The sequence below is a fragment of the Hemitrygon akajei genome, chromosome 15 (assembly GCF_048418815.1).
Source record: "Hemitrygon akajei chromosome 15, sHemAka1.3, whole genome shotgun sequence".
NCBI classification, from domain to species: Eukaryota; Metazoa; Chordata; class Chondrichthyes; order Myliobatiformes; family Dasyatidae; genus Hemitrygon; species Hemitrygon akajei.
Genome location: NC_133138.1, coordinates 48,321,387 through 48,333,996, shown reverse-complemented (window position 1 = coordinate 48,333,996; position 12,610 = coordinate 48,321,387). Strand labels below are relative to the sequence as shown.

Below are 12,610 nucleotides of genomic sequence, written 5' to 3'. Positions count from 1 at the left end.
TTGAATCTGGTTGGGGATTTTCTAATCAGATATGAGACATGTGAGGGTCTGGGCAAGAGATGTGATGAGTGAATGGAAATTGGGGTTACTTTCTGGGGTATTAGAGATTTCAGGTTTCCATCCTGGGGTGAATGGGTGGGGTATGAATCAGTAGGCTATGAGGCATTAGACTGATGTGGAAGTTGCTGGAGGTTTGTTTATGGAAGTGGGAGAGGCGGGGGTGCTCTCCGTATATAAGGACTTGAAGGAAAAAATGTACCTTTAGTGGGGTCCTGCCAAAGAGTCTCGCCCCGAAACATCAACTGTACTTTTTTCCATCGATGCTGCCTGGCCTGCTGAGTTCCTCCGGCATTTTGTGTGTGTTGCTCAGATTTCCAGCGACTGCAGATTTTCTCCTGTTTACCTTAGTGGGATTCAAATCTGGCATTACACGAAGACTGTATTGCCTTCATTGTTCTGGAAATTTCTAATGATGGATGTTCCCAGAACAACGCGGTCTAATTTACACTGCAGGCATTGCACAGGGAATAATGTAATTTGATGTATTTCTTGCCATTTACATTTGCATTTTCTAAATTAAATGTTTGCCTCCTAGGTGTTCTGAAATGCCAAGGTCTTTGGGATATGGCATTTAAAATTTCATCATGCAGTCAAGCTTCTTAAAACTTCCTTTACCCTAATGCTTTATGTGACCCAGTATTTAGTTTAGTTTGATCATGCTCCTGTGAAGTAATTTGAGATGATTTATCCAATGTAAGGTTCTCGATAAATGCAATTGATTTTTGAGATTGTCTTGTTTTAATAAGACATTTGTTTCACCCATTTTGTGCTCAGACTGCTGTACCCATTTACACTCTTCGTGACTGTATTGGAGCTGTGTTGTGAATGAAGCCTGCCACGAGTTTGCCTATGACTCCGGATTACTTATTTACCTACTCCCCGTTATGCCACTGGCATTTAGGGCAGCATGAAGGTCTTTCATCTGTGTCTGTATAGGAGGAGTCTTCATTGCTGTTTCCATAACAATTGGTTTTTGACCATTCAGGATTGTTAGCCTTGAGATGAACCCTCTAACCTGGAGGACTGGTGGACCACTCTAAGTCTGGTCTCTACGCTTTGACCTGTTTGCCATGGGTGACCCTACCAAGAGCCAAAGCACAAGGTCCTGACTCCAGACAGCATGGCTCTCTAAACCCTCCAAACACCATGACAAGGTTTAAGTGCTCTTGGAGGTATGACTGGACAATGGAACATAAATTGAGGCATAAGCCATTGGTAGACAAAGAGAATCTTTATTTTTATATATATATATATATATATATTTATATATATATATATATATATATATATATATATATATAAAGTGTGTGTGTGTGTGTGTGTGTGTGTGTGTGTGTGTGTGTGTGTGTATATGTATATATAATGCCCTTCACTTGGACAACATCAGTGGTGCGGAGAGGGGAGACTTGCAGCTTGGGCAACTGCCGGTCTTCCATTTAAGAAACTTTCCAAGGTGCAAATCCATGGTCTATCAAGACTAACGGAGGCCTATGTATATATATTATATAATATACACAGTATGGCATCAGATCAGTGCAAAAGGAAATTTAGATACTCAGAAATGAAAGCAGTTTGAAAGTATAAGCTAAAAGCTTACTAAAGTAATTAAGAGACAATGCATAACATCACTTCCCGGGAGTGCTTGGAAAGGGACATGCAGTATGTTTGGGCACAATGGGAGGTTTCCAAAAATGGTTGTCCCCTACAGGAGCTTGAATGTGTTAAAGATAGTAACTATCATATTTTAATTTGAAACTGTAAATAGCTTCTGAAGCCTGATTATCGTATAGTGTTCTATTAGTGACTGAACTTCCGTATATAGAATTTTTAAAAAAAGTGCATTGTGAAGTAATGATGGATTTATAATTGTGGTTTCTTTGAATGAAACTGACATTTAGGAAAGAACAATGCATATTTTAGTTTGTTTTGATAAGATAGCTTCATTATGTACATCATTTTTCAACAAGGGTGGTGAATTTTTATCTCCAGCACAGGAAATCATAAATCTAATCATACCACCCAGCTAGAAGTGGTTTGGAGGAAAGGTTTGTCCAGAGTCTAAAGAACACACTGCAAGCAATGTCAGAACACGCTACACTGACACTGAATCAGAAGTTTTCCAATTTCTTCCTTGCAAGCTCCCCAACCAACAACTCACCTGCTGTGCTGTTCCTGGGTCACCCCCTGAGCTCACTCTTGGACCTCCTCAAACCCCATCTCAGTAGGAGCATGCAGGACAAACAGCTGAGACAAATTGAGGGCTCCTCAAACACGTTTCACTTCTGGACAAGCAATCCTGGCAAAGAGACCCCAGAGATTATGAAAAGTTGGTACTTGGAAAGATTACCTTCCTACATAGTGGAGATTATATCTGGTGTCACCCAGAGACAGCACATCGATCAATTGAGGAGAGCAGTGTTAATTGTTAGAGAAGAAAAGTGCCCAGAGCTGTCAGAACCACTTCCTGCAATCTCAAGATCAACTACTACAAGCAGGAGGGAGGAAGCCCCAGAACCTGACATTGTTTTACAGCCACAATTCTCACCTGCCAACTGAGTGACCCCCACCCCATCGTCAGGAAAAATGTTATTTATGATGACTGGAGAGTAATATGCTGCATATCTGAATTGAGATGCATTCTATATTGTGTTGGAGTTTATCCCTAAGCAGGGAGGAACGCAGAGTGTTTAATCTTTCAGTAATATTTGATTAATATTGTAAATGTATTGTTTTCCTTGTTCGTTGACTTAGTTCATTATGGGTTATATGTGAGACGTACATGAATGACATACATCATTATGCCACTATCTCATGTGAGTGCCACACTGAAAAAAGGGGGGGGGGGGAACTAAGTAGGCAAGTATCCTGGCTCCTGTGTTTTTCTTTCACTTGGTTTCTGGGGACACAAAACCTCACTGACAGGTCCACAGGTTAGAGTCCTAAACTGGAGCAGGCCTAATTCTGGGAAAATAATAGTTGACATTCTGGGCAAAGATCCTTTATCGGGACTCCTGTTGAAGGGTTTTAGTCTGAAACATCGACTGTTTATGCCCCTCCAAGTTGCTGCCTGACTTGCTGAGTTCCTCTAGCATTTTGTGGGTCTTGCCCAAGGTTTCTAGAATCTACAAGATTACTTCTGTCTGGGGAAATCAGGCAGGATCTAGCAGAGATTGATTTGAAGTGAAAGGAACGGATGGCAAGTGGGAGGATTTTAAGGGTGTGATAGCAGGAGTCCAGAAGCAGCATATTCCTGTTAGGGTGAAGGGACACCGGGCAAGTTTAGGGAACCTTGGATGATGAGAGATATTGAAAGCAATGGTCAAGAAGGGAAAAGGAAGCATACATCAGGTTGAGAAGGTTGGGGACGAGTCAGTCCCTTGATGACATATAAAAAATCAAGAATACTCTTAAGAGGAAAATCAGGAGAGCAGAGGGAGGTAGGAAATGGTTCAGGCAGGTAAGGTTACAGAAAGTCCCAAGAGATACTACAGGTACATTAAGAGTAACAGGATGCTTAGGGGGAGAGTAGGATTTATTAGAGATCCCCAGGGCTGAATATGTTGTGAGCTACGGGAGATAGGTGGGATTTTTAATGAATATTTCTCTTTGGTGTTTATTGAGAAGAAAATTGTGGTTGGTCATGGAATGGGGGAAACAGTAGAGATGTTTTGGAGAAGAGGATTCTAGAACCTTACAGTGCATTAAGGTGGATAAATCCTCACAGTGCCTGACTGAGTGTTTTCTTGGACTCTGAGAGGCAAGAGAATAAAATGTGGAGGCCCTTGTGGAGATATTTGCTTCATCGTAGGCTGCTGATGAAGTTACTGAAGATTGGAACATAATTAATGTTCTGCTGTTTAAGAACGATAGTGAGAATAAGCCAGAAAACTACAGGTTGGTTAGGCTGACATTAGTAGTGGGGAAATTACCCCAAAGAATTCTGAGGGATGAGGTGTGTCAGCATTCAGATTGACAGAGGCATCAGCATGGATTTGCGTGTGGAAATTTATGTTTGACAAACCTTTTAGAGTTTATTTTTATGAAGAGGTAACTTCAGTAAAAAGTACAGTAGACGAGGATAGGGTGGTGGACGTTGTTTATTTGGACTTCATTAAGCCTTCAACTACTGCTCGCATTCTAGGCTAGTCTGAAAGGTCAGGGCCCATGAACTCCAGGGCCCTGGTCAGATGAATTCAAAATGGCTTGGAGATAGAAAGCAGAGGGTGGCGGCAGTGGGTTGTTTCTCAAAACGGAGGTCAATGAATAGTGGTGTGCTGCAGACCAAGAAGTTTTCAGATGTCACAAAATTAGGAGTTGTTGATAGTGAAGAAGGTTATCAGAGATGAAGGGGGATCTTGATCAATCAGGGAAGTGGACCAAGGAGCAGCAAATGGATTTCAAAAAAAGTCAAAACAGATCGGTGAGAGAGTGCATTTTGGAAAATGAAACCAGCGTAGGACTTGCACTGTGAATGGTAGGACACCAAGGAGTGTAATGGAACAGAGGAACCTAGCAGTACCAGTACGTAATTCATTGAAAGCAGCATCACAGGTGAAAAAAGACAATTATCAGTCTGGCCTTTGTCAGGTCATTGAATACATGAGATGGGGCATACATTATGTTGCTCTTCTAGAAGTCACTGGTGAGGCCGCACTTGGAATACTGAGTACAGTTTTGGTCACCTTGTTTTAGGAAAGTCATGGTAAACTCAAAAAAAGTACCAAAAAAATTTATGGGAATGTAACTAGGACTAGAGGGCTTGAGTTATCAGGTGAGATTGGCTCAGCTGTGTCTTTATTCCTTAGAGGAGAGGAGAATGAGTGGTGGCATTATAGAAGTTTATAAAATGATAGCAAGCGTAGATAAGGTGGAGAGAGGTAGTCTTTTCCCCAGGACAGGAGTGTCCAAAACTAAGGGGCAGCATACTGTAGGTTTAGGATCAGCGGGGAAAGATTTAAAAAGGACCTGAGAGGGCAACTTTTTCATGCAGAGGAACGATGATGAGTATATGGAACGAGTTGCCAGAGGAAGTGACTGAGGCAAGTACAATAATAATATTTAAGCAGCACTTGGATAGGTACTTGCAGGGGCATGGTTTAGAGGAAACTGGGAGCAGAATAGTTGCATGGATTCTTTGGCTGAAGGATGTCTATCCATATATTGCGCTGTGACTCTATGATATTATCATTCTCACTGAATTGTGCAGGTGGCTGCCAATTCTTCTACATCCTGTTCCATCCTGTTATCACAATACTGATGTTTCAAACTACCTGGAGATGTCACAAAAGTGACGGAGTGGGTGCTATGTAAATGAGTGTTTTATTTCTTTATCTCCAGTATAATTTGCTTTCCTTCTGCTGGTGCTGGCTTCATGCTCAAGGCAAGACAGGATGGATTTTCTGAGTTTCTCATTCACGTTGATCCACTTTGGCAGAATGACCAAGGAAAGGCCATTTCGGTTGAAGTACAGCCCTAAAAGGAGCACGAAAGATATGGGTATAAATTACATACACCTTTGCAAACAGCCGCATATTTTAATAAAGGAAATGGAATTCTGGGCTTCATAAGTAGAGGCTTACAGTAGAATTTGTGAATTCATAGAGACCTGATGAAGGGTCTCAGCCCAAAACGTTGACTGTTCGTACATTTCCATAGATACTGCCTGACCTGCTGAGTCCCTCCGACATTTTGTATGTGTTGCTCTGGATTTCCAAGATCTGCAGAATCTCTTGTGTTTATGGTATACAGTAGAAGAACAAGGATGTTAGTTTGAAAGTTTATGAAAACACTGTTTTGAGACTATTGTACACAATTCTAGTTACCGTACTTCAGGAAGGATGTGAAGTTCCTAGACAAGATGTACAGTAGATAAGATTTAGGAGGTTTAGAGTGGAGAAACTGAAGTTATTTCCTTTGAAGACTGTTGAGAGGAGACTTCATAGGGGTATACAAAAGGAGCTCAGTTCAAATAAAATGAAGTAAATTGTTTATATTGACAGATAGCTCTAGGGACATGTTTTAAATGATGCTTGTTAGATACAGGGGGATGTGGTACTGTGCTGATGATCTGAAACTCACTGTCAGAACATTGCAGCTCACTATGTCCAGACAAATATAGAGTTTAATTTAATTTCACTTCTCAGCAACTCTGCAGTTCATGTTTCTAGTGCTCTTCCAGGTCCCTCTTAACCACACTGAGGGTTTTTGTTTCCATCACAGTCTAAGTAGCGATTTCCAGATCTATAACACTAATCAAATGAATATTTTCTCAACCTCCCTTTAATCCACTTTCAAAGTTTGAAATAAGTTTTATTATTAAAGTACATGTATGTCACCATATACAACCCTGAGATTCATTTTCTTGTGGGTATATCAATACATCTATAGAATAATAACCATAACAGAATCAATGAAAGACTGCCCGACTAGGATATTCAATCAGAGTGCAGAAAACAACAAACTGTGCAAATGCAAAAAGAGGAAACAATAATAATAAAGAAATAAGCAATAAATATTGAGAAAATGAGATGAAGAGTCCTTGATAGCGAGTCCATAGGTTGTGGGAACAATTCAGTGATGGGGTAAGTGAAGTTGAGTGAATTTATCTCCTTTGGTTCAAGAGCCTGATGGCTGAGGGTTAACTTGAATCTATTCTCACCCCACCTCCCTTCAGTTATTCTGCAAATGGAAATAGAATGAACTGTCTTTCTCTCCCTCCCTCCTGATGAAGGTTTTGGGACAGTTAAGATGCAGCTGAAACAGTAGTCAGAGGCTTATCCTAATTCTGTAAGAAGGATTCAGGAAACTGAACAGAAAGACATTCCCTACTCAACAGTAGCATCCCTCATGTTAATCTGCACAAATGAACTTTTGAAGGTGATGCATAACCCTTGATGGAATCAATCCATTGCTAAAGTTAATACTGAACTTAAAACTATCGTTATTTGGTACTATCAGTAATATCACTATTAAGAGGCATTTGTCCTGATGTTGATTTTCTACATTGCCTTCTGTCTGGCAGACCCTGACCTGAGTGGACTGCGTGATCTTGAAGCCTTACACAAAGCCGTTGAACAACAGGTGAACAGAACCAAGCGGGTGCGAAGACATGATAGAGATGATGACTATAACATCGAAGTTCTTCTTGGAGTTGATGACACAGTGGTGCGATTCCATGACAAGGACCATGTGCAGGAGTATCTCCTGACCCTAATGAATATAGTAAGTGCACTTGCTAATTTCTTAACTGAACATTTATTGTCAACCCCTCAATAGTTACAGGAATGAAGAATGTCAGATACAAGTTCTGTCGTTCAGGTAGGGACAAATGGAATCTATTGCATAGAAGATAAAATCATTTTTTGGGAACAATTGTGTAGAAAGTTGATCAATTAGCATGTACTTTCTATAAGTAAGTAATTCAAGTTGAGTTAAAGTATATCTGTTAGTGGTTATTTTATGCGAAATTGGGAAATTGAAGCAGGTATTCTCATGCACAAATCATATCGGTGTCCATGTTAGTTTGATTTCATATGAAGAACTGATGTTAATACTCACGTATATTTCACTTCCACCTTTACCGTTATAAAATGGAGATTAAAGGTGCAGCCTGTTATGTGGAACAATCCCTGTATGTCTTTGAATATGTTGTGTTTCTTTGTTGCTATTATCACTCTTATCAGAACACAATGCTAGCACTGGGACATCTGACAGAACACCCTTAGAAATTGTTCTGGGACATTCAGACTCCTACCAAAGTACACAGGTGTGTTAAAAATAGCAGGTAGTGTTTTCTTTTGCACTTAGTAGCTGAGTTGCTCATTGAAAAGGTGCCTCAGTGTTGACAGCACTCTCAGCATCTATGACAGGAGTTGTTCAGATAACAGATACAGCCTCACATGGTGGGCAAAGGACCTTGTGGCATGAGACAAAAGTGTGTCCATTCGTAACATCTTATCCCACAGGGTATTGAGAGATGCCGCATACTACTGAACCTCTCCAACAAACAACATATTGGTTGTGTCAGGCCCCCCAAAGCTGTAAGCAGTAAGTCCTTTGGCTGCACTCTCACGCCTGGACTGGTCACTACATTAAAATCAAAGCTACGTTGGTCTTAAACTCCCTCTCGACAGGATCTTCCCAAATGGCTGCTGCCACGTATCCTAACTTTCTGCTCACTGCAGCATCAGGTAAGTCTCTGTGTTCATGTAGATATGAATTCATCTGTCTGATTTTGGTGAGGAGAAATTTGCTCTTTTAGCACACTCTGTGACCTTTAGCAGGGGCTTGAACAAGCTTAAGTTCTAAGTGTGTTTCATTTAGAATTTTCAATGGCACAGGGGTTTTCCTTTAAAGAGTAGCAAAAGCAACAAAGAAGCACAATACACTCCTCGGTAAGTGTTACATCACACCCTCAACTTGAGTCTTGTAGATGTTGGAAAAACTTTGAGGTATCGAGAGATGTGTCACTTGCTAATGACATTGATGGCACAGGAAGGTGGTTAGAGTCACCCTTGTTAGAGATGGTCATTTGTGCTAGGAATACTCGCTGTTTAACTAGGATGAGATGCGGAGCGAGGGCCACTTTTCATCACCGCCATGATTCAAACTTGGACCGAAGACCATTACGGAGGTGAGGTGAAAATGACTGCCCTTGACATCAAGGCATAATTTCACCATGGCCTCCAGGAACGCAGCAAAACAGAAGCTAAAAGGCTTTAAGTTGAAATAGGCATTAAATGAAAAGTATCATTGGTCTCCCTAAAACGAGATTTGGTTTCATCTGTGTAGGGGAACCGTGGGGTACCTAACAAGCCAGTGTAGATGTTCTCCTGTCTTGTGCTATATTCTGCACAATCTCACAAAGTAGACACATTAGCCATTGGAAGAGGAACAAAGAGCGCTGGGCCTCAAGAAAAAGAGTAAGAAAACAGCTGGAAAACTCTCTGCTCAGCTCCCATGGCCAGCTGAGCAAAATCAGGCAGGCATTAGCAATGTGGGGCTATTAGGCACAGGTCATGAAAAATAACTTTTGTAAATCTCACTGCAAGTGAAATTCCCTTATGCAAAGTAATTCTTCACTTCAACATAGTTTGTTTATCAGCTTGGGAACCCATACAGTCCATAAAACCCTCTTACATACAGCTGTGCAAATCCACAGACATTGAATATAACATCAATGAATGAATCCCTGTTCCAATTAGTTTAAAGTGCATTGATTGTCAGAGTGCGTATACATTCTGCAACCCTGAGATCGGCCTCCTTACAGATAGTCACTAAACAAAGAAACCCAAAAGAATCCATTAAAAAAAAGACTGTCCAACACACAATATGCAGAAAGAAAAAAAATCATACCAACAATAAAAGCAAGCAACGAGCATTTAGAGCTGAAGTCCACGAAAGAGAGTCTGTCCACAGACATGATGCCGCAGCCTCGGTTCAGGTCGGAGCTGAGTAAATATCGCAGAGCAGTCAGCTGAATGCCCCCCTCCCCCCACTGCCTCTGGCCCTGACACCCTGACCAGGGAAGTGGCCTGGTGGAGGGAAGTGCCTGGTGTGAAAAGTGCTAGTCTTTGGCTCGAGAGTCTTCGGCGAGGAGACTACGCCAGGCACAATTGCAGAGGATGAAGACATGACCGCTAAGCTGATTCAGTGTGCTACGTGCATGATGTGGGAGGTCAGGGACACTGGTGGTGCCCCCGGCTGCTACAGCTGTGGAAAGTGTGTCCAGATTCAACTTCTGAAGGAGCATGTTGCAGCACTGAAGAAAGAACTGGATGACCTCAGGTTTATCCGCGAAAACGAGAGTTTTCTGGACAGGACCTACAGTGAGGTCGTTACACCAACGATACCGGAAGAGAGAAAGGGGGCAACGATGAGGAAGGAAAGGATGCTTGAAGTACAGGAGTCCCCAGGGGGTGTACCTCTCGTAAACAGGTTCGCCTTCTTGGAAGCTGTCAGGACAGAAGATACTGCCAGTCTGAGAGGCGGACAGGTCTGCGAGCCGAAAATTGGTGCAGAAGCAGAGCCGAGGAGTCAGACATCAGGAAGAGCCGTGGTAGTAGGGGACTCCATAGTAAGAGGTACGGAAAGGGGTTTCTGCGGCAACAGGCGAGATTTAAAGATGGTGTGTTGCCTCACTGGTGCTAGGATCCAGGACATCACGGACCAATTGCAGGGAATCCTCAGGGATGAAGGTGAACAGCGGAAGTGGTAGTGCATGTCGGCACAAATGACATCGGGAAAAAGAGGAAGGACATTCTGCAGCGGGACTTCAGAGAACTCGGAAGAAGGCTGAAAACTAGGACTTCCAGGGTGGTTATCTCTGGTTAGCTTCCATTTCCTCGTGCTGGAGAGGGCAGGAACAGGGAGATGATGGATCTGAATGTGTGGCTGAGGAACTGGTGCAGGAAGCAAGGATTTACATTCTTAGACCACTGGGGTCTGTTTTGGGGTAGGGATGAATTGTACAAAAGGGACAGGTTGCACCATAATAGGTGGGGGACCAGCATTCTGGCAGACAGGTTTGCCTCTGCAACACAGATGTGTTTAAACTAAGTAGTGGGGGGGAGGGGATGAACTGGAAATATAAGGATGTAGTTAAAGGGAAAGTGAAAATAAGAAAAGTTAAAAAGGACAACAGAATCAATGGAGTAGAAAGCTCAAGAAGAGATCATACAGTATGGCCAAGTGAAATAGGAATTGATATGAAAGGAGAGGGGAGTAACGAATTAAAAGTATTATATATGAATGCACGAAGTATAAGGAATAAAGTAGATGAGCTTGAGGCTCAGTTGGAAATTGGCAAGTACGATGTTGTGGGAAGAACTGAGACCTGGCTTCAAGCGGGCAGGGCCTGGGAAATGAATATTCAAGGATATACATCTTATTGAAAGGACAGACTTGACTGGCAGAGGGGGTGGGGTGGCTCTGTTGGTGAGGAATGATATTCAGTCCCTTGTGAGGGGGGACATAGAATCTGGGGATGTAGAGTCAGTATGGATAGAACTGAGAAATTCTAAGGGTAGAAAGACCCTAATGGGAGTTATCTACAGGCCCCCAAACAGCAGTCTGGATGTAGGATGTAAGTTGAATGAAGAGTTAAAATTGGCATGTCGCAAAAGTAATGATACAGTTGTCATGGGGGATTTCAACATGCAAGTAGACTGGGAGAATCAGAATGGTACTGGACCCCAAGAAAGGGAGTTTGTGGAGTGCCTCCGAGATGGATTCTTAGAACAGCTTGTACTGGAGCCTACCAGGGAGAAGGCAATTCTAGATTTAGTGTTGTGCAATGAACCAGATTTGATCAGGGACCTCGAGGTAAAGGAACCATTAGGAGGTAGTGACCATAATATGATATGTTTTAACCTACAATTTGAGAAGGAGAAGGGAAAATCGGATGTGTCAGTATTACAGTTGAACAAAGGGAACTATGGAGCTATGAGGGAGGAGCTGGCCAAAGTTCAATGGAACAATACCCTAGCAGGGAAGACTGGAACAAAAATGGCAGGTATTTCTGGGAATAATGCAGAAGGTGCAGGATCGGTTCATTCCAAAGAAGAAGAAAGATCCTAAGGGGAGTAAAAGGCGGCCGTGGCTGACGAGGGAAGTAAAGGGCAGTATAAAAATAAAAGAGAAGAAGTATAACATAGCAAAGATGAGTGGGAAACCGGAGGACTGGGAAGCTTTTAAAGAGCAACAGAAGATAACAAAAAAGGCAATACGCCAAGAAGAAATGAGGTATGAAGGTAAACTAGCCAAGAATGTAAAGGAGGATAGTAAAAGCTTCTTTAGGTATGTGAATAGCAAAAAAATAGTTAAGACCAAAATTGGGCCATTGAAGACAGAAACAGGTGAATTTATTATGGGGAACAAGGAAATGGCAGATGAGTTGAACAGGTACTTTGGATCTGTCTTCAGTAGGGAAGACACAAACAATCTCCCAGATGTAATAGTGGCCAAAGGAACTAGGGTAAAGGATGAACTGAAGGAAATTTATATTAGGCAAGAAACGGTGTTGGATAGACTGTTGAGTCTGAAGGCTGATAAGTCCCTGGGACCTGATGGTCTACATCCCAGGGTACTTAAAGAGGTGGCTCTAGAAATCGTGGATGCATTGGTAATCATTTTCCAATGTTCTATTGATTCAGGAACAGTTTCTGCTGATTGGAGGGTGGCTAATGTTGTCCCACTTTTCAAGAAAGGAGGGAGAGAGAAAACAGGGAATTACCGGTTAGCCTGACGTCAGTGGTGAGAAAGATGCTGGAGTCAATTATAAAAGAGGAAATTATGACACATTTGGATAGCAGTAGAAGGATCAGTCTGAGTCAGCATGGATTTATGAAGGAAAAATCATGCTTGACTAATCTTCTGGAGTTTTTTGAGGATGTAACTATGAAAATGGACAAGGGAGAGCCAGTGGATGTAGTGTACCTGGACTTCCAGAAAGCTTTTGATAAAGTCCCATATAGGAGATTAGTGGGCAAAATTAGGGCACATGGTATTGGGGGCAGAGTACAGACATGGATTGAAAATTGGCTGGCTGACA

The 12,610-nt window shown here is 42.1% G+C and overlaps 1 protein-coding gene across 2 annotated transcripts in view; it reads left to right on the top strand.

The window, feature by feature from the left end:
• Positions 1-12,610, top strand: part of LOC140739329 (A disintegrin and metalloproteinase with thrombospondin motifs 2-like) — a 287,752-nt gene that overhangs the window by 181,976 nt on the left and 93,166 nt on the right. For both annotated transcript variants that reach the window (XM_073067527.1, XM_073067528.1), the window contains one exon: positions 7,082-7,281. In XM_073067527.1, coding sequence (XP_072923628.1) covers positions 7,082-7,281 — 200 coding nt within the window. The remainder of the gene's footprint in view (positions 1-7,081; positions 7,282-12,610) is intronic.